The sequence below is a fragment of the Hylobates moloch genome, unplaced genomic scaffold (assembly GCF_009828535.3).
Source record: "Hylobates moloch isolate HMO894 unplaced genomic scaffold, HMol_V3 SCAFFOLD_37, whole genome shotgun sequence".
NCBI lineage: Eukaryota > Metazoa > Chordata > Mammalia > Primates > Hylobatidae > Hylobates > Hylobates moloch.
Window position 1 is genome coordinate 320410 of NW_026652312.1, and position 22986 is coordinate 343395.

Here is a 22986-nt window from a genome sequence, read left to right on the forward strand (position 1 = left end):
TTGTGGATAAAGGAGAAGGAAGAGTCAAGGACGACTCCCAGATTTCGAGCTTGGGCCATCGGGTGCAGTTCAGCAAGACAGGGTCTATAAGAGAAGAATCAGATGTCAGATTCTAGTCTATTATTTAATGCATAATAATGACATTAAAAAGCCAGTGAGATACTCAAGTGGAAATATCAAGTGGGCAGTTGTATATACAAGTGAGCAGTTTAGGGGAGAACAAGCTAAAGGCAAAAATATGGGAATCATTAGTATATCCATGGTATTTGAGGCCATATTAAAGTGGATGAGATTGCCCTAGTCTGTAGATAAGAAAAAGGCTTAAAACAAGAGTGAATGAGGCTTCCAGTGAAAGATTTTCTCTAAAAGAGGAGCAATTTTATAAAAATTAAACCACTTTTTGTATTTTTGAGGTCTCTTACCTAGAGCAATTCACTTGACAGTTTGTCGAGTGGAATGCATGGCTTTACAATTCCAGCTGTGTCTTCCTTCCACCCTGCTCTGTGCCTTCTATTTTATCCATCTAAATTGCCAAGGTTTACCCAGTCATTTAAGAGAGATGATGTGTTAGTATGATGAATTAGTAATTCTTAAAAAATATAAAAAATAAAAATTGAGGTTTTCCTGATACAAATTTAGATTTTTAAAACTTAGGCTCGCTTGATTTAGAGGATTGATTTGACCTAGATCATGGTTATAAGCTACATTTCTAAGCAAACCTTGATACAAATCATAGTTAACTGAGTGCTTCTGTTGCATTATATGTGGAAGTTTCTAAGGAGATAGTTACGTAGTATGTTAATAATTACTTATCAAATTAAATTAAATTAAATTGAAGTTACTCTATTTCAGGAGGTTGAAGGGTGGAAGAGTGAGTGGGCTGAGCAGACAGGAAGTCAAATGGCCTCTAGAAAGTTGTTTAAAAATACGTTAAATGCTAAAGGAAGTTTCAGATGTGTACTTCGTAAATTTAATGCATTTCTAAGACTCTTAAACAGTTTAAGACCATGATTTTTGTTGGATTAAATTTCTTGTATCCATGAGTATTGATTGCTTTTATTCTTTTTTGGTTATTCTTTTTAATAAAAATATTTGGCTGGGTGTGGTGGCTCATGCCTATAATCCCAGCACTTTGGGAGGCCGAGGTGGGTGGATCACCTGAGGTCAGGAGTTTGAGATCGGTCTGGCTAACGTGGTGAAACTGCATCTCTACTAAAAATACAAAAATTAGCTGGGCATAGTGGTGGGCGCCTGCAATCCTAGCTATTCAGTAGGCTGAGGCAGGAGAATCACTTGAACCCTGGAGGTGGAGGGTGCAGTGAGCTGAGATCATGCCACTGCACTCCAGCCTGCAGTGAGCTGACATCATGCCACTGCACTCCAGCCTAGGCGACAAGAGAGACTCCATCTTTAAAAAAAAAAAAAAAAAAAAACGCTGGTAGTGGTGGCTCACATCTGTAATCCCAGAACTTTGGTTTCGGAGGCCGAGGTGGGCGGATCATGAGATCAGGAGTTCGAAACCAGCCTGGCCAACATGGTGAAACCCAATCTCTACTAAAAATACAAAAATTACCTGGGCGTGGCAGTGTGCACCTGTAATCCCAGCTACTTGGGAGGTTGAGGCAGGAGAATTGCTTGAACCCAGGAGGTGTAGGTTGCAGTGAGCTGAAATTGTGCCACTGCACTCCAGCTTGTGTGACAGAGCAAGACTCCTTCTCGGAGAAAACAGAAATAAAAATAAAAAATAAATAAATAAAAATAAAATTTCCTATTCTATTACTTGGAATTAGTAGTAATAGGACTTCTAAGGAATTAATCCTAAAATAATCTTAAGAAAGAATTAGGCTGGGCACAGCGGCTCACGCCTGTTATCTCAGCACTTTGGGAGGCCAAGGTGGGCAGATCACGAGGTCAGGAGTTCGAGACCAGCCTGGCCAACATGTGAAACCCTGTCTCCACTAAGAATACAAAAATCAGCCAGGTGTGGTGGCGCATGCCTGTAGTCCCAGTTACCTGGGAGGCTGAGACAGGAGAATTGCTTGAACTTCAGAGGCAGAGGTTGCAGTGAGCCGAGATTGCACTACTGCACTCCAGCCTGGGCAACAAAGCGAGGCTGTCTCAAAAAAAACTAAAGAATAAAAAAAAAAATTTTTTTTAGAGACAAGGTCTTGCTCTGTCACCCAAGCTGGAGTGCAGTGGCACAATAACAGAACACTGCAGCCTCCAACTCCCGGGCTCAAGCAGTCCTCCCACCTCAGCCTCCCTATTAACTAGGACTATACGCATGTGCCATCATGCCCAGCTAATTTATTTTTTAATTTCGGGTATTGTTGTTTAGGCTGGTCTTGAACTCCGGGCCTCAATGATCTTCCTGCCTTGGCCTCCCAAAGAACTGAGATGATAGGTGTGAGCCACTGCCCTTGGCCTGTTTTCATTTTGTATAAGCTTTTTTAAATTTACTTTTTGTAGGCTATTTTGAAATTTGAAAGTTGTAGCCTATTTTATTTATTTATTTATATTTTAGAGACAGTGTCTCACTAGGTTGCCCAGATTGGACACAGCCTCTCATGTAGCTGGGACTACAGTTGCATGTCACTGCACCTGGCTATTTTATTTATTATAGAACTATCAGTAGTTATATTATTGAATATTATAAGCAGAACTATAGTTTTCTATTATGCTGTGAGTTATATTGAAATTATACCATGCTCTTCATGTAGAAAACTTATTGAGATTATTCCAAGTAAGCAGAGAAAAAAACCCGAAGCAATCCATTTTTAATAGAGTTAAATTTCGGATAATTTATTTTCAAAACAAATCTATACAACTATATATTCGACAAGTGCATTATGGTTTCATTCCAGTATTTTTGTGTTTCAAATATTTTTGGTGTATTTGAAACTATCTGAAAACATTTTCTTCTCCTGCTTAAAGGTTTCAAATTATGAAAGCAAAAAATTCTAATAATGTAGAGACTAGAGAAGAACAACTAGTTAAAAAGTTAGTATCTCACATGCTGGCAGTGCAAAGAGAAGGTAAAGTCATTTCTTGAAGAACGATTTTCTGCTTAAAGTGAAACGTGTACATACAGACCTTTCCTTCCTGAAATTAAGTTCCTGAATCAGTGCATTCCAGCTCTTTTTCCTTTTAACTGCTTTATTGAGATATTTCACACACCATAACATTCACTCATCTACAGTGGGTGAATTAAACCACTTAAGTCTGTTCTTAAAACAGCATGGTTTGTTGAAAAGCCTTTTTGTTTGTCTTGGCATCCTTGTTGAAAATCAGTTAACTGACAATACGAGGATTTATTTCAGGAGTTTCCACTGATCTAAATGTTTATCCTCATTCTAGCTTTTCTGATCCACTTCTCTGCAGTACTCATACTCTCCTATTCCAATCCTATATGATGATGTTCATTTAAAGCAAAGAGAAAACTGGGCAGGAAGTGCCAAAAGAAGTGCTGTTTTTGAGTTTCTAGCAAAGCATCTTTTTAGTAATAAATGTGTTGGCTCTCAAGTGTATGGAAACTTAAAGAGAGGTAAGATGGATTCTTAAAACAGAATATTATTTTGCAAACAGTCAGACATTTTCTATGATGCAATTATACTGAGTATTCCAAAACTTTAAACCTTTATTTAAAAGTGCCTATGATTCTTGCTGATGCACATGACAGGCAAAGCTCTACTTTAAACTAGGAACTGCAGATGGACTTTGTATAGTCTTTTGTAATTAAACACCATCTACAGATTGAAAGGTTCTGCACTGTCTACTTCCAGGAATATATTGCAATGCTATGCACATAGTAGTGGGTACTCAATAAATGCATGTTAGAAAAATGAATGAATGTTACTAAAGTAGATTTCTCTTAATTTCTTATGCAAAATGTCTACATATATATATATATTATTGATATAATTACTTCCCTTTGTAAGAGCATTAGTCATTTTTATTTTTCTTCATGTCCCTGTAAACTATTTATCTTAGCCATTATCATAAATTAATTTTGTGGTATTCATTTCATACCAGTAAATCCCTCATGAAGCACCCCCACAGTATTCTCTGTGAAGAAATGAATTTCAGAGTCAGTCATGAATAGGAATTGAGTCTCGTTGATTGAGAAATCAGTGACATTTCACAGGGGTATGTGAAAAGGTCTGGCTTCATTAACTCAGGTGGCATCTCCTGCAGTGGCCACATTTCCACCCAGATGAACGACGGAGCATATGTTTTCTGACCTTTGCTGTCCATAGATCTTCTTTGTCTGTAGTTATACCAAAACTGATGAATCATTTCTTTAAATGGTCTTGTGGTCAGTGTATAGAGAATTGGGTTCAAAGCACTGTTAATGGGCAGAATAAAAATCACTACCCAAGAGGTTATGGTACCTAGAAAAGAAAAATAAAATAGTTTTAGTGTTTATAGATGTTTACAAGGTATAGAAACCCAATTTCCCTGTTTCTTTCATCCCAACCCCTTTTTGAGTTTTAATTTTTTTCCTTTGATATCACATAATTAAATACTAAGTCTATATTTGTTTCCAAGATATCTTTCCAGAGTGCCAGTGTGTGAGAGGAATGCTAGTGCTGAAAAAGAAAGGCATTTTTTCTAAGTAGCTCTTCTTGAATACATTAACAAAAATATTCCTTTAGGTAGAAATATTTTTCACAAAGTGATTATATATTATGATTATATTTTAGGAAAAAACATATTGCTTCGTATTTAAGTCATAAATTTAAGTGCCTAATAATTAAAACACTTTTTGAATATTTTAATAGTGCATATAGTATTTGTCAGAATATGTAAGCTTGTATTTAATAGATTTTTTTTTGCCATTTGATTTTAAAACGAAGTGTGCATTTTTTTAGCTTTTGACCAGATATTTATTTCTATAAAAAATAACTTTGGCTAAACCCATCTTAAAAATCACTCTAATATATATACAAATACCAAAATACTCTGATTTTATTATAATTTAATTGATGCTGTCATTACTCTTTGTTTTTCTGTTTTTGTTTTTGAGACAGGGTCTCACGCTGTCGCTCAGGCTGGAGTGCAGTGGCGTGAACATGGCTCACTGCAGTCTCGACCTCCTGGGCCCAAGCGATCCTTGTACCTCACCCTCCCTCTTGAGTAGCAGGGACCACAGGCATGTGCCACCATGCCTGGTTAATTTTTTATTTTTTGAAGAGTTGGGGTCTCAGGGTCTCCCTATGTTGTCCAGGTTGGTTTCAATCTCCTGGGTTCAAACAGTCCTCCCCACTTGGCCTTCTTTTTGTTGTTCATAAAATGTAAGATACTATCACCATCATCCATGGTACAGAACAAATTTAAATTATGTATTAATACATACAGTTGTTTTTTTTCCTGAGATAGAGTCTCGCTTTATCACCCAGGTTGTAGTGCAATGGCACAATCTCCACTCACTGCAGTCTCTGCCTCCCAGGTTCAAGCATTCTCGTGCCTCAACCTCCCAAGTAGCTGGGACTACAAGTGCATGCCACCAGGCCCAGCTAAATTTTTGTATTTTTAGTAGAGATGGAGTTTCACCATGTTGGCCAGGCTGGTCTCCAACTCCTGACCTCAAGTGATCTGCCCACCTGAGCCTCCCAAAGTGCTGGGATTTCAGGTGTGAGCCACTGCGCCCTGCTACATGAAAATTTTAAAATGTGAATACAAACTGCATTTTATATATATATTTAACAGGATATATGCACTTTTCATTGTGGTAAAATATGCATAACATAAAATTTACCATGTAACCATTTTTAAGTGGACAGCTCAGTGGCAATAAGTACGTTCACATCATTGTACAATAACCACCATCCATCTCCAGAGTGATTTCCTCTCCCAAACTGAAACTCTATGTCTGTTAAACAATCACTCTCCATTTCCCTTCCCACAACCCCTAGAAAACACTGTTCTATGTTCTATGAATCTGACTATATCAGAAACATCATGTAAGTGAAATAAAATATTTGTTCTTTTGAGTCTAACTTATTTCACTTAGCACAGTATCTTCAAGGTTCATCTATATTGCAGCATTTGTCAAAATTTCCTTCCTTTACAAGACTAAATACTAATCCATTGTGCATATGTACCATATTTTGTTTATCCATTTACCAATCTATGGACATTTGTATTGCTTCTAACTTTTGGCTATTGTGAATAATGCTGCTATGAACATGGGTGTACAAATATCTGTTTGAGTCCCTGCTTTCAATTGTTTTGATTTTTTTCTTAGAAGGAGAATTTCCACATTGGATGGTAACTGGACCATTTCCACACTGGATGGTAACTAAACCATTGGATGGTTTAAATTTTTGAGGGACTGCCATATTGTCTTCCATAGCAGCTGTACCATTTTATTTTTCTACCAGCAATTCACAAGGATTCTAATTTCTCCACATCTTTACCAACGCTTGTTTTTTTTTGTATGTGTGTTTTTAAAAAAAATAGTAGTCATTCTAATGGATGTAATGCACATTATTTTTTATTTCTTATTTTTAGTTTTTTGAGACAGGATATTGCTCTGTCACCCAGACTGGAGTGCAGTGGTGCAATCATGGCTCACTGCAGCTTTGAACTCCTGGGCACAAGTGATCCTCCCACATGGGCCTCCCAAAGTGCCAGATTACAGGCGTGAGCCACCATGCCCGCCCACATTCTTTCTAAATGCCAAGAAAGTTTGCTTCTATTATCTCTCACACTCCGGCATGATCTTCTCTAAATTGCATGTATTACAGGAAGAAAATTCTTTTACATTCTGAAAAAAATGCAGTAATTATTTAAGAATTGTTTTGGCCTGTTTTCCTTTCTGGTCACCTTAAGCATGTGATGATTAGAATTTCAACACTGTGTGGAATTTATTTTGGTCACTCATTGCTTCTTTGTTCCAAAGTAATTGTATTATTAGGCATTTATGGAAAAAAATAAACAGTTCTTCCCCAGTAAATGTTATATTGATGAGCAGAGCCAAAAGTACCTACAACTCTGACTTACAATTTTTTTTTTTTGGCTCTGTCACCCAGGCTGGAGTGTAGTGGCGCAATTTCGGCTCACTGCAACCTCTGCCTCCTGAGTTCAAGCAATTCTCATGCCTTAGCCTCCTGAGTAGCTGGGAATACAGCGGTGCACCACCATGCCCAGCTAGTTTTTGTATTTTTAATGGAGATGGGGTTTCCCCATGTTAGCCAGGCTGGTCTCAAACTCCTGACCTCAAGTGAGCTGCCCATCTTGGCCTCCCAGAGTGCTGGGATTATAGCCACGAGCCACTGTGCTCGGATCTGTTGTACAATTCTTTAAATTGTTTAGTATTAAGAATTTTAATTGTTTTCCTTAAAAGAACACTGTACAAACAGATTTATTATTTCTTTAAGGAGATTAAAAAATATTGTACCTGGTATTTCTACCTGAAGCAGTGAAAGAAATTTCACTACAAAAATGGGTATCCAGCATAATGCATCAGTAAATACTATAAAGAAAAAACGTTTGGCAAGGATCATCTCTTTTTTAACTTGATTCCGTATTTCAGTTGCTGTTATGGCACTTTGATGAACACTATAAAACATGCTTCCATAGGAAAAAACTATGATGATAAATGCGGCCAAATTAATACCTATTTGGAATACAAACAGTATTATTAATGCATAGAAATATTTCTTTCAAAATGAACAAACATAAAACATTTTTATTACTAAAGATACAAAGATGTTATTACTAAAGATACAAAGACTATAATGTGTGGTTTTTTTTCTTCATAAAGAATTACTAAAGTCCACAAAAATCATGACTTTTTTTGAGATGAGGTTTTGTGGAAGTAGTGAAGAATGACAAAATGTTTACTTTTAAAATGAGATATTGAAATTACAGTAATTCAATGAATATCTTGGGTTTTTAAGCTTTCTAGTATTAGTGATGTTTTATTTTTAATTTTTTTACAGATGGGTTCTTGCTGTGTCCCTGACTGAAGTGCAGTGGTACAATCATAGCTCACTGCAGCCTCAAACTCCTGGGCTCAGGCAATCCTCCTGCCTCAGCCTTCCAAGTAGCTGGGAGTACAGGTGCATGCCATCACACCAGCTAATTTTTTTTTTTTTGAGATGGAGTCTCGCTATGTTGCTCGGGCTGGAGTGCAGTGGCAGTATCTCGCCTCACTGTAACTCTTCCTTCCGCGTTCAAGCAATTCTCCTGCCTCAGCCTCCCGAGTAGCTGGGACTACAGGTGTGTGCCACCATGCCTGGCTAATTTTTCTATTTTTAGTAGAGATGGGGTTTTACCATATTGGTCAGGCTGGTCTTGAACTCCTGACCTCATGATTGGCCCACCTTGGCCTCCCAAAGTGCTGGGATTACAGGTATGAGCCACTGCACCTGGCCTCACACAGCTAATTTTTTAAAAATAATTTTGTAGAGATGGGGTCTTGCTATGTTGCCCAGGCTGGTCTCAACTCCTGGTCTCAAGTGATCCTCCCACCTTGGCCTCCCAAAGTACTGAGATTATAGCACAAGCCATTGTGCCTGGCCTAGTGATTTTTTTCTAATTCGGTTACTTTTTGCTGTACTCTGAGAATATTTTTACATTGCTGGTTTAGAACAGTTGTATGTATACTCACAAGCCAAAGATGTGTGTTGCCATGAATTTGAAAAGATAATAAATATCATTATGTTCATATTGTAAAGCAAAGAGCCAAAACATATGTTGCTTAGCATGTTTAGGGTGAATACATGAAATACAGGTGTTTAGTGTCTTTTATTAAGCTGTGTCAGGTTGGAATTTATATCAGAGTATAATTTGGGGAGGAAAATCCTTGCTGGGGATTCTGATAGAATTCACCCTCATTCTTACTAACAAAAACTGGTTGGAAGATTTGAAATAAAAACTTGTGAACATGAGTTTCTTAGTTTCTTACCAAGAAAAATCGCCACTGAATAAATCTGGGCTCCAATACTTTCTGTATCTTCTGAATGAAGAGGGAAGCATACTCCATTGGTGCCATAGTAGTTTTTGAAAAATTCCTTATTGCTCAATGGAATGAAAGCCACTATAAACCCAGTAATCCAAATGAGAATCAGAACTGTAATTGTTCTGCATTTTCCAGGTCTCACACATCTAAAAGGATAGACAATGCAGATGTATTTTTCCAGTGTCAGAAATGTTAACAGTAAAACTGATACTTCTGTGGACAGAATGGCCAAAGATCCTACAAGCTGACAATGAGTACTCTCCATCCACAGCTGCGCATGCTTATTGTATTCTCCACGAAACTTTAGGTCAAAGCCTCCGATCACGAATAAATATATTCCCATTAAGCAGTCGGCACCTAGAGGAGTCACAGTTTCACAAATTTAGAGAAATAAATAGGTATCATAAAATCATCAATAAGCAATAATATTTTTAATGCTAGAAAAAATAGTCAAGTCTCTTCCAACTTAGGAAGAGGTAATTTTTATTCTCCTAAGAATTCATTTACAGAAGAGGGTCTATTCATAGACTTTCTTTGGTAACCACTCTCAAAGGTACTCTCTACAATTAACTATGCAATCATTTCTTCATTTTCCTTTAAAGTGCAAGTCTTTAAGAGCAGAGATCTTGTCTATTGTATTATCTGTTCTAGACCCATCACGTAGAAGTGTTGAATAAATGAACAAAATGCAATCACGTAGAGCATTCAGTTAGGGACTTAGATGAGGATGGCATTATTTGGTGCAGCTCATCCGCTGAAATTCTCCCAACGCAACAAGCTCAAGATGTCATATAAAATCTTGGAGAAAGTAATTCACAAGTTCCTATGATAGAATAATGACTGAATTTTGAAGTCTATAATTTAAGAGATATGAATAATTATGAACTGCTTTGCAGTCCATACAATTTTAAGGGGCTTAAATTACCTACCAGAGTTGGTCTAAGCAAAACTGTTTTCTCTCTCTTTCAATTTTTACATCTTTTTCTGTCTCTTTTTAGGGTCTCCAATCCCAGGAATTAGCTCTCTTACACTACTTGGCATATTTCTTTTTAAGCAAATGTTACATATCAGAAAGTGGGTGAGATTTTTGGACCGCACAAGCATTCTACACAAAATCCCTAAAATCACATCACTGTATAAGTCATAAGGCTGACCCTAAGCCTTTAACTCTGAAGTTACAGTCTAGGCTTCACCAAGGAAATTGAACTTACTAAAAATTTTGTAGCTAGCAATACAAAATAGTAAATGGCTTCTGAGTTCTGTTTCTTACATAGCTTGTAATAAAAAAAAAAATTAGACATTAGACTCTGAATAAGGATGGGGACAGTACATGGAGGCAGCACACATACAAAAGTAGAACCTTACGTAGATTGATGCTTTACTTGCTTGAGGGAGCACGGATAAATTCTAGGCCACTTGACCTAGATTACAAACATCCTGAGGACTGGTTTTTTCCTTAATTTTTCTTTGCAGTGTTCATTTAACATAATACCTTGCCATTACATTGTAACAACTTTTTGAAAAAATGAATACTCCCTAAAAACATTTTCTTATTTACACATTTCAGTTAGAGTGGAAAAAACTTCTAGTAGCTCAGAGATCAGGAAAACATGTAGCTGTTAAGTCAATATCTGTGAACTGGACATACACATAAAAAAGTAAGTATAGGTCTGCATGTAAAATTGTGACCATAGGAGGTTGCAATTTTATTTGTAGTAAAAGATTTTAGATGCTTCAACAAAATATTGTGCCTTCGGAGCCACTGTATGAGACAGAACTAATAAATGAAAGCTTCCTTAATTTGTGTAAGGTGATTAAATTTCCTAGTTTAAAAAAACATATTTTTTCTTATTGCTAAAGTAATTCTATTTTCTTTGTAGAAAATGTGAAAGCAGCATACACGCAAAAAGGAGAAAAATGTAAAATTCCATAATCCTACCACTCACACAACTTATTTTCTAATAATAATGCTTTTGTATATTTCAAAACTACAATTCCCCTTTAACCAGGAAATACTCACAGCAGAGAGAAATGATTGACATGGCATACAGCTTGTTTTCAGACCTGATATAAGGTCGCATGCAAATGACAAAAATGTTTCCAAAGCAGGTAACTGCAGATACAACCCAGACAAATACTCTCTGAATAATGCTTGCCAAGAGATTCTCTAGAGATGAAATTCCATCAGTGTTTGGTTTACAGCTGCGAACATGTGGTGCATACCCACAGTACTGGAATTTCTTAAAATATCTGGTATACAAAGAGAAGGTAAAATAAGATTCTCCATTTAATTCAGTGTCACCATACATTCATATTTATTTCCTACATTTTATCAGTAGAAAGAAAATGTCTTAAGATGAAATTGAGAGGACTAAAACATTAGGGATTCTGAAACTTTAAACTTACATCCAATTATCATTAGCTTGATTTCACTGTTAAGGAATGTGTGGGTGAGAGTAGCAGAAAGGCATAATAAATAAAACAAGTGTTAGACATGTCTTAGAATACAAACTGTTACATGTGATCAAGAGAATGAATCCCTCCAGAGAAACCTTTATTGTACTTTCGATGTTTAGTATATGTAAATGCAGTTACACAGCTCCTATTGTGCTACAAGTGATTGCTTTCTAACCCTTAGGGGAAGAGTTAAGTATTTTCTCTTCTGTGTTTCTGTCGTTTTTTTGTTATTGAAGTTATGATGTTATTTCAACACCAACAAAAGGAAAAAAAAGAAAAGAAAAAAAGGAAACATCCCATTAAAAAATAGGCAAATGATCTAAACAGACATTTCTCAAAAGAAGACATACAAGGCTGGGTGCAGTGGCTCACGCCTGTAATCCCAGCACTTTGGGAGGCCGAGGCGGGCGGATCACGAGGTCAGGAGATTGAGACCATCCTGGCTAATATGTTGAAACTCCATCTCTACTAAAAATACAAAAAATTAGCTGGGCGTGGTGGCGGGCTCCTGTAGTCCCAACTACTCGGGAGGCTGAGGCAGGAGAATGGTGTGAACCTGGGAGGCGAGAGGCGGAGCTTGCAGTGAGCCGAGATCGTGCCACTGCACTCCAGCCTGGGAGACAGAGCAAGACTCTGTCTCAAAAAAAAAAAAAAAAAAAAAAAAAGACATACACATGGCCAACCCATATTTGAAAAAATGCTTAACCTCACGAATGATCAAGGAAATGCGAATTAAAACCACAATGAGGTATCATGTTACTCCAACGATGGATAGATAGCTATTATCAAAAAGATCAAGAAGTAACAAATGTTGGTGAGAAGCTGGAGAAAAGGGAACTCTTATTGGCGGGAATGTAAATTAGTATAGGCACTATGGAGAACGGAGAACAACATGGGGGTTCCTCAGAAAACTACAAATAGAACTAGCATATGGGCCGGGGGCAGTGGCTCACGCCTGTAATCCCAGCACTTTGGGAGGCCAAGGTGGGTGGTTCATGCAGTCAGGAGATTGAGACCATCCTGGTTAACACGGTGAAACCCCGTCTCTACTAAAAATACAAAAAATTAGCCAGGCATGGTGGCGCATACCAGTAGTCCCAGCTACTTGGGAGGCTGAGGCAGGAGAATCGCTTGAACCTGTGGGGGCAGAGGTTGCAGTGAGCCGAGATTGCGCCACTGCACTCCAGCCTGGGTGACAGGGTGAGACTCTCTCAAAAAAAAAGGACTAGCACATGATCCAGGAATCCCATTCCTGAGAATCTATTCAAAGAAAAGGAAATCATATCAAAGAGATATCTGCATCCCCATGTTTATTGCAGCACTGATACAGGATCTAAAAAGAAAGTATTTAGGCAGTTAGTGAGGGTAAGAGACTCCTTGGTAAGCTTTCTCTTTTAATAAACAGCAGCCCCCAAATAATTTCTTTTCTAACAAAGAGCAGCCTGAAAAATCAAGCTGCAGACATAGAAAAGCAAGCTAGAAGAAGCTTGCACAGCCGGCAGCTGTGCCAATAGGAAAAGGCTACCTGGGGGCCAAGCATGTTCAACATGGAGGCTCCATCTTTCCTCTTCTTTGTCAACCACGTGTACAGTAAAGAAGCAGACAACATGGTGCCAGCCAGGTAGAGAACCCATCTGCATAATGAAAGATTAGGGTGGGGCAGCCAGCTTCTTTGCATGCTATGCAAATGGCACACCTGGTCCATGCAATCTTTTGGGCCCTATGTAAATCAGACATGGCCTCCTCAAGCGACTGTGTGAAACCCTTGCATTTCACCACAGAACTGGAAGACCTATTCAGGCACTCCTCTCTTTCTGCAGGAGACAGAGCTTTTCTCTTTCTCTTCCCTATTAAACCTCTGCTCTTAACCGCACTCCTTGTGTGTCCACATCCTTAATTTCCTTGGTGTGAGGCAATAAACCTTACGTATTACCCCATACAAACAATGCTACTTCAGCACTATTCACAATAGCGAAGATATGGAGTCAACCTAGGTGTTGATGAACAGATGAACGGATAAAAAAATGTGGTAGATATACACAATGGAATATTCAGCTATCAAAAAAGAGTGAAATTCTGTCATTGTGGCAACAAGGAGGGAAATGGAGGACATTACATTAAATGGAATAAGCCAGGAATAATGTTAAACACCTTATGTTCTCATTCATATATGGAAGCTAAAAATGTTGATCTTACAGAAGTAAAAGTAGAACAGAGGATACTACAGGCTGAGGGGGAGGGTAAGGAGAAGGAAGAGATGGGAGATTTATTAAAGAATTCAAAGTTACAGCTAGAAAGGAGAATAAGTTCTCATATTCTATACCATGGTAGGATGTCTATAGTTAACAATAACGTATGGTTTCAAATAGCTAGAAGGAGGATATTGAATGTTCTAAACACAAAGAAATGATAAATGTTTTGGAGGATGGATATGCTAATTATCCTTTATCCTGATCTGATCACTATATATTGTATGTACCAAAACATCACTATGTACCCCATGAAGATGTGCAATTATTATTTGTCAATTAATAAAAATAACAAAATAATATTAAAGACATTAAACATGGAAGTGCCACAGTAAAAGAAAAAAAAAGAAGTTATGTTATCTGTAACTACTTGCTAACATGCCTATCTCTCACACTAGATTTTAGTACAGAATAAAGGGTTCAATAAATATTTGTTGAGTGACTTCTTTCATCAATAGAGAGACTTTCCTTGTTGAAGATAATTTATAATTACTACTGTGTTACCACCAACACCAATATCTTTTATTGAGTATTTCTTAAGTATCAGAAATAAGTTCTCAAATGAATTCTGTGAGGTAAGTATTAGCATCATTATAGGAAGAGATGGATCTTCAATGTAGGCAAGTTATTTGCTAGGAAAGTTTCTACTAAATATGCAAATTGAACTTCAAATTAGATCTATTTGCCTATGAAGCCATGTGTTCTGCCAAAAAATATAAGTGATCTTTAGCGTATAAAGAGCTATAGTAAGAAAAGATAAAAACTTGATGATTACAATTTGTCCTGTCAAGTTCAAGGTCAATTGCTGATATATCCATTCGGTTATATCCATTTATTCTGTAAACCATGAAGGACAGGAGAGCAGAACATGAAGAAGGAAGGAGTGTTGATTGGTATTTTACTTTCCTTTATGTGTCTTAGGCTGAAGTGTTGCTTTTATCAACAGAATTATAGTAACTCTTCGTATGCTACTTTGGCTGCCCAGCACTCAACCACTCTTCTGATAATAGTGTTCTGATTTCCTTTGAGAGAATCACTTCTCCCTTTTTGAGAAGTTATGGTGGGACCTTCAGTGGAGGCAATCCCTAGCCCAGAGTAGGTAAGTGCCCTGGGTACACTAGATTCTCTCTCCTGGAACTCTGAATCTGATTGAATGACACTTGGATGGATAATTCCAGTGGGTATAAATTATTCCTCAGATTTTGTGTTATACCATTTTCTTCCAATAAATTCTGTTCTGTTTAATTTAGTTCAGATAGCTTTATGTTGCATACAAGCAAGGAATCTTTTATAAGCCATCTTTCTGAGGAATTATGGAAAACAAAATCAGGGTTCTGTGTTAGACTTAAAATACAAGCAAAATTACAGAGTTGATGGTAGCTGAGATTTTCTAAATTATTGAAAATTAATTTCCATGGCATGGATCATTCTAATAACTGCTATAAAATTGCATTCAATTAAAAAAATGCTTCTAAAGCATGTAATCACAGGTACAACCAGACATATTCTTTGAATAAAAGATTTTTCAAAGTTTACCATTTCATCCATGCATGCTTGCTTGAATCATGCCCTGACATGTGGGGACATTTTTATTGAGAAAGATTTCTTCCTAACTACCTTCATTTGCAGCATTGATTTATTTATAATTATTTTATATTGCCTATATAAATTCCTTCCTCTTCATCTGGTAGCACTTGTACCATGTGATATAGTTTGGATATTTGTCTACTCGAAATCTCATGTCAAAAGTTGATTCCCAATGTTGGAGGTGGGGCCCAGTAGGAGGTGTTTGGGTCATGGGGTAGATCCCTCATGAATGGTGTGGTGTCCTTCCTGCAGTAATAAGTGAGTTCTCCTTCTATTATTTCACATCAGATCTGATTGTTAAAAAGAGCTGGCACCTCCTCTTCTCTCTCTGGCTTTCTCTCTCGCCATTTGACACACCTACTCCCTCTTTGTCCTCTGCCATGATTAAAAGCTTTCCTGATGACCTCACCAAAATTAGAGGTTGGTGCCATGCTTCTCTTACAACTTACAGAACTGTGAGCCAAAATAAACTCTTCCTTATAAACTACCCAGCCTCAGATATTCCTTTATAGTAATGCAAAATGGACTAACACACCCTATACACAAATTACTAGCTCATTAGGCAAACACCAATATCTGTGAACAGTCATTAGAGCTGAGGAGAACTTCTTACAAGACCAAGTGGATTCCCCTCACACTCACGTTTCCTGAGATTCAAAAATCTCCTATGAGATTCTACCAGACTGTGGAAAACTAAAATCATCTCACCCAATATCAAAGCTTTAAGAGTTTTAATTACTGTTTAGACATGTCTCAGTCCATTTGGCTGCTGTAACAAAAATATCACAGACTGAGTGACTTAAACAACGAATGTTTATTTCTCACAGTTCTGGAGGCTGGGAAGACCAAGATCAAGGTGCCAGCAGATTCAGCGTCTGGTAGGGGACCACATGTTTCATAGATGGCCATCTTCTCTCTCTGTCTTCACAAGGTGGAGGGGCAAGGGTGGTCTCCAGAATCTCTTTTCTTTTTTTTTTTTTTTTTGAGACAGAGTCTCACTCTGTCGCCTGGGCTGGAGTGCAGTGGTGCAATCTTGGCTCACTGCAACCTCTGCCTCCAGGGTTCAAGCTATTCTCCTGCCTCAGCCTCCCGAGTAGCTGGAATCACCACCACGCCTGGCTAATTTTTGTGTTTTTAGTAGAGACAAGGTTTCACCATGTTGGCCAGGCTGGTCTTGAACTCTTGACCTCAGGTGATCCACCTGCCTCAGCCTCCCAAAGTGCTGGGATTACAGGCATGAGCCACTGGCCTGGACCAGAGTCTGTTTTCTAAGGGCACTAATCCCACTCACGAAGGCTCTGTCCTCATGACCTAGTCACCTCCCAAAGGCCCCACCTCCTTGTACCATTGCATTGGGGTTAGGATTTCAATATATAAATTTTGGAGGAACACAAACATTCAGTTTATAGCTGGCAAATTTCTAGAAAATATTAATAGATTGGATGCATTATCATAATACACGTGGAAACAAATATTAAAATCACGGTGAAAAACAATAAAAATATCTACTTACATGTGAGAGAGATTCATAAGAGGTCTAAACATCCTTCGTTGGATATTTGAAATTTCAATCCCTTCTAGGCTGCTAAAAATATCAAATTAATAATCAATCAAAAGAACATGTGTTATACATGGTTTAATAAATTGAGTTTTCATGAAGGACAATTTAATAAAATGCTTTTAGTTAACACTTACTCTGAACAAAATAATTATACTCAGCCCACCCACTTCCCCAAATCCTCCTCCTCCTGATTGTGTTATTTATACACATATTATCTTCCTTATTTGTTTTTTTAGATCCTCACAGATCATGGCACAATGCTTTGTGCATTTTAACTACTCAATAAATATGTGTGGAATAAATGCATAAGCATTATCTTTTGTACAATATTACAATAGCAGAGATGTTTTACATCCTTGAAAATTTCCTAGTAATTTTTAATTAATCAATTTTTTTCTAATAAAATGTCATTTTACTGAGGGAACACTCAAATTAAATGAACTGAAGCTTATCTTTTTTTTTTTTTTTTTTTTTTTTGAGACAGGGTCTTCCTCTGGTGCCCAGGCTGGAGTGTCGTGGTATGAACATGGCTTACTGCAGCTTCAACCTCCCAGCTCAAGCAGTGTTCCCACCTTAGCCTCCCAAGTAGCTAGGACCACAGGTGCATGCCACCACACTCAACTAATTTGCTTATTTTTATTTTTTTGTAGAGGCAGGGTCTCCCTATGTTGCCCAGGTTATTCTTGAACTCCTGGTCTCAAGCAATCCTTCTGCCTTGGACTCCCAAAGTGCTGAGTTTACAGGTGTGAACCTCTGGGCTCAGCCCTGAAGCTTATCTTTTAAGGCAATTATTCGACTTTAACAGAATTTTTGTCTTTTTTTGTGTGTGTGGTACAAGTAAGGATTTATATAATCTAGAATATTCCATCTTGAGGTAAAAATGCTTATAATAAATTATAAAATACCCAGTGTTAAGAGAGTGAATATGCACAGATGCCTTTGAAGGGTCAAAGCAAACAAATCAACATAAGCTCCTAGTGACTTATAGAAAAATATAAAATAATTCATCATTATTTTTTAATTTCTAAATATATAAGATAAAACTAATAGTTGTCTGTTTATAGTTCAGCAAGCACTCATATGTTTTTGTAGAGCTAAACTAATGTATTGGAAATAAAGCTTATGATCTGAAAGAAATATATAAAAATATACATTGTTAGTATTTAAAAAACAATTTTATCATGAAACTATCCCCATATGTGAGTACTTACAGAGACTTGAGTTTGACAAGATAATCAAATTGGTTTGCTTGAATTTTCTGGATTGGATTATAGGAAAGATTCCTGTTTTTTTAAAAAAAGCAGCAATAGGTCATTTCTAAAAACTACAGGAGTAAAGGGAGTGAATCTGTTTATTTTGGGTTACTTTTAAATATTTATGAACAAAAGTATACTATAACTCATAATGGATTAAAGACCTAAACTGTAAAACTATAAAATGAGTAGAAGAAAACGTAGGTGGAAAGCCCCAGGACATTAACCTGGGTGATGATTTTTTTGGATATTGCCCCCAAAATATAGGCAACAATAATGAAATAGATGAATGGGATTACATAAAACTAAAAAGCCTCTGCACAGCTAAGGAAACAATCAATAGAGTGAAGAGACAACCTGTGTAATGGGGGACAATATTTGCAAAGCATATATCTCGTAAGTGGTTAATGTCCAACATGTGTAAGGAACTCAAACAACTCAGCAAGAAAACAAATAAGCTGGTTAAAAATTAGGGAAAGGGCTTGAATAGACATTTTTCAAAAGAAGACATATAAATGACTAACAGGTATATGAAAAAATGCTCAACATCACTAATCATCAGAGAAATGCAAACTGAAACCACAATGAAATATTACCTCACACCTTTTAGAATAATTTTTATCAAAAAGATGAAAGATAAGTGCTGAGTATGATTTGAAGAAAAGGTTGCCCTTGCATACTGGTGGTGGGAATATATTAGTACAACCATTATGGAAAATAGTATGGGGCTTCCTCAAAAATCAAAAATTGAACTACCACATGGTCCAGAAATTCCACTACTGGATATATATCCAAAGGAAATAAAATTAGTATATTAAAGAGATTTCTGTACTCCCATATTCATTGCAGCATTATTCATAATAGCGAAGGTATGGATTCAACCCAAGTGTCCATCAAAGGATGACTTGATAAAAAAAAAAGTATACATACACAATAGAATACTATTCAGCCTTTAAAAAAACCCAGAAAATCCTGTCATTTGCAAGAACATGAATGAATCTGGAGGACAATATGCTACATGAAATAAGTCAGGCATAGAAAGACAATTACCACATGATCTCGTTTATATGTGGAATCTAAAAAAGTTGAACTCATGGAAGTAGAGAGTGGAATGCGGTTACCAGAGGCAGGTGGAGAAGGATTGGAATATATTGGTCAAAAGATACAAAAATTTCAGTTAGAAAGGAGGAATAAGTTCAAGACATCTATTGTGCAACATGCTGACTATAGCAAATAACAATGTATTGTATTCTTGAAAATTGCTAAGAGAGTAGATGTTAAATGTTCTCACCACAAAAAATAAGTATGTGAGATGATGCATGCGTTAATTAGCCCAATTTAGGCAATTCACAATGTATACATATTTCAAAACATCATGTTGTACTGATAAATATATACAACTTTTGTTTCTCAATGAAATAGATAGAAATAGCACTGGCCTCACAGGGTTGATTGTACATGTAAGTGAATTAATTAAGATGAAACACTTAGAACAGTGCCCAGCTTGTGGTAAATACTCTGTGATTATGGTAGTGATAGAGTGAGAGCTAATAAAACATGGGCATGAAGGCGGAGCTGTCAAGAAAGGGCTGCCACCAGAGAAGTGGTAGGGGACCCAGAAAGAGCCGCACCTACTTCACATTTTGCCTAAGATCAGATATGGTTTAAATAAAATGAAATAAAATAATCTCATTTAGTCAAAATTTGAATTAATGGAATAATATATCTTTTACAATAAATCTTAAGTCATAAAACATGAAATGAAAAGTAGACTTTAAAGGGAATTTATTTTTATATTTTAATTTTTTAGAGATGGAGACTTGCTATGTTGCTCAGGCTGTACTCGAACTCCTGGGCTCAAGGGATCCTCCTGCCCCAGCTTCTCAACTTACTGGGACTACAAGCACCTGCCTTCTTAAAGAAAACTGAAAGCTAAATTTAAATGGAGAAAATTTCAGAATCTTTGAAAAACAACACCTTGAAACAAGAATCATTGATTAAAGGAAACTTCTCAGGAAAATTTCTCTTTTTAAAATATTTAGACTGGGTGTGGTGGCTCATGCCTGTAATCCCGGCATTTTGGGAGACCGAGGTGAGAGAATGGCATGAGCCTTGAAGTCCAATATGAACAGCCTGGGAAACATAATGAGACCCCCATCTCTACAAAAACAAAATTAAAAAAAAAAAGGAAATAAATAAAAATATTTACTGGAGATTAGACCGTAAGTTACATGGGGGATGGAAGGAACTGCTGGGGGAGCCACAGTTACAGAAAGAAGGAAAGAGAGAAAGAATGACAATGACCAATGGGTTGTATAAAAAAATGAAGTGGACTCAGCAAACTAGAAATAAAAGGAAACTACTTCGCATAATAAAGGATGTATATGAAAACCCACACTCTATGGTAAAAGACCAAAAGCTTTCCCCTAAGAGTGGGAACAAGACAAGGATTCCTGCTTTTACCACTTTCATTCAACATAATGTTGGAAGTCCTAATCAGAACAATTAGGCAAGAAAAAAAAATGAAAGGCAGGCATCCAAATTGTAAAATAAGAAAAAAATTATCTCTGTTTACAGATGATGTAATCTTATATGTAGAATATCCTAAAGATTTAACTAAAAAGACATCCATTTGAACTAAAACATTCATCAACATTGCTGGATATAAAATTAACACACAAAAATCAGCTGTGTTTCTATATGCAATGAATAATCACAAAAGAAAATGAGGAAAAGAATTATATTTACAATAGCACCAAAAGAATAATATACTTAAATAAACTTAACCAAGGCGGTGAAAGATAAATACCCTGGCAACTGCGAAACATTGCTGAAAGAAAATAAGGAAGATACCAATGAAAGGAAAGACATGCTATGTTCACAGATCAGAAGACTTAAGATGTCAGTATTGCTCACAGTGAGCTACAGATTCAAGGCAACCTGCCAAAATCCCATTGCCTTTTTTTTTTTTTTTGCAGAAATATAAAAATCCATCCTAAAATTCATATGGAAAACGCAGGGAGCCCAAATAGCCAAACAATCTTGAAAAAAGCAGAACAAAATTGGAGATTTTACACTACTTAATTTCAAAACATACTACAAAGCTACAGCAATCAGTGTGGTACTGGCTGAAATACAGACATGTAGACTAATGGAATAGAATAGAGAGCTCAGGAATAAACTCACAGATATATGGTCAAATGATTTTCAACAAGGGTGCCAAGGACATTCAATGGGGAAAGAGTAGTCTTTTCAATAAATTGTGTTGAGAAAACTGGACATCCACATGCAAAAGAATGAAGTTTGATCCTTACCTTATACCGTGTACATAAGCAAACTCAAAATGGATTTAAGACCTAAATGTTAAAGCTAAAAACTATAAGACTCTTAGAAGAAATCACATAGGAAAAGCTTCATGACATGACACCAATGACATTTGGTGTCATTTTGGATATGACACCAAAAGCATAAGTAACAAAAAAAGAAATTTAAAAATTAGACTATACATAAATTAAAAACTTTTGTGCATCAAAGGACACCATAATAGAGTGAAAAGGCAGCCCATACAATGGGAGAAAATATTTGAAAATCATGTATCTGAAAAGAAGTTAACATCCAGAATATATAAGAACTCCAACAATCTAACAACTACAGAAAACCTGAACAATCCAGTTGAAAAATGAGTGAATGACTTGAACAGATTTTTCTGCAAGAAGGTATCCAAATGGCCAATAAGCACATGAAAAGTTGCTCAACATGACTAATCACTGGGAACCACAAAACAAAACCACAGTGAGATACCATTTCACATCCATTAGCATGCCTATTATCAAAAAAACAGAAAATACCAAGTGTTGGGAAGGATGTGGAGAAATGGAAACCCTAGTATACTACTAGTGGAAATGTAAAATGGTTAAACTTCTATGGAAAACAGAATGAAACATACATTAAAAATAAAATGACAGAAATGTATGAAACAGCAACTCTACTTTTGAGAGTAGGTACCTAAAAATTGAAAGCAGGGTCAACAAATATTTGTACACCCAGGTTCATAACAACGTTATCCACAACAGCCAAAAGATGGAAGCAACTAAAATGTCCATTGATGGGTGAATAAACACTGCAATACATATACACAATGAAATATTGTTCAGCCTTAAGAAGGAAGGAAATTCATTTCTGCTACAACAGAAATGAAACTTGAAGACAGTATGCTAAGTAGAATAGGCCTGTCACAAAAAGATAAATATTCCATGATTTCACTTCTACAAGGTATGTAGAGTAGTCAAATTCACACAGACACAAAGTAGAATGGTGGTAGCCAGGGGATGGGGGAAGTGTGAGTGGGAAGTTAGTGTTTAGTGGCTAGAGTTTCAGTTTTGCAACATGAAAAACTTCTGGAGATAGATGGTGGTGATGGTTGTGCAGCAACGTGAATGTAGCTAATGTTACTCAACTACACACTTAAAAATGGCTAATTTTATGTTATGCATATTTTACCACAATTTAAAAAATAATAAAATAAAGAAATGAGGTGGCAAAATTAACATCAGTCTTACAATTGTGACAGCTCCTTCAGGTCCTTGAATATAAGCGGTGGAAGATTTTCAATCTTATTACTTCCTAAATCCCTGGAGAAATAATTGCAAATATGTGATATTATTTTCTTAAGACTTTATTCATTGTTCTGAAATCCATTAGGAAACTACTATACAACTTTTCAACAATGCCATTGTTGAGTTATATTAATTACCAGAAGTCTAAAAATTTAAAAAAGGAGCAAAGTAGGGAAATATAAAAACATTTTATTCCATTTCATCATCCCCTGGAAGACAAATACTTGATGGTATTTGATCTTTTTTTTTTTTTTTTTTTTTGAGACCGAGTATTGCTCTGTTACCCAGGCTGGAG

The 22986-nt window shown here is 36.6% G+C and overlaps 1 protein-coding gene across 2 annotated transcripts in view; it reads right to left on the bottom strand.

Moving 5' to 3' along the window:
* Positions 1–2784: 2784 nt before the first annotated feature.
* The window catches only part of LOC116463451 (relaxin receptor 1), a 122625-nt gene continuing 102423 nt past the window's right edge, over positions 2785–22986 (bottom strand). Inside the window, exons 12-18 of one of the 2 annotated variants that reach the window (XM_032146562.2) lie at positions 22635–22706; positions 18034–18105; positions 16775–16846; positions 10989–11218; positions 8915–9325; positions 7403–7621; positions 2785–4391 (exon numbers count right to left, since the gene is read on the bottom strand). In XM_032146562.2, coding sequence (XP_032002453.1) covers positions 4093–4391; positions 7403–7621; positions 8915–9325; positions 10989–11218; positions 16775–16846; positions 18034–18105; positions 22635–22706 — 1375 coding nt within the window. In that variant the 3' untranslated portion in view covers positions 2785–4092. The remainder of the gene's footprint in view (positions 4392–7402; positions 7622–8914; positions 9326–10988; positions 11219–16774; positions 16847–18033; positions 18106–22634; positions 22707–22986) is intronic. The other variant, XM_058434643.1, reaches the window with a different exon arrangement.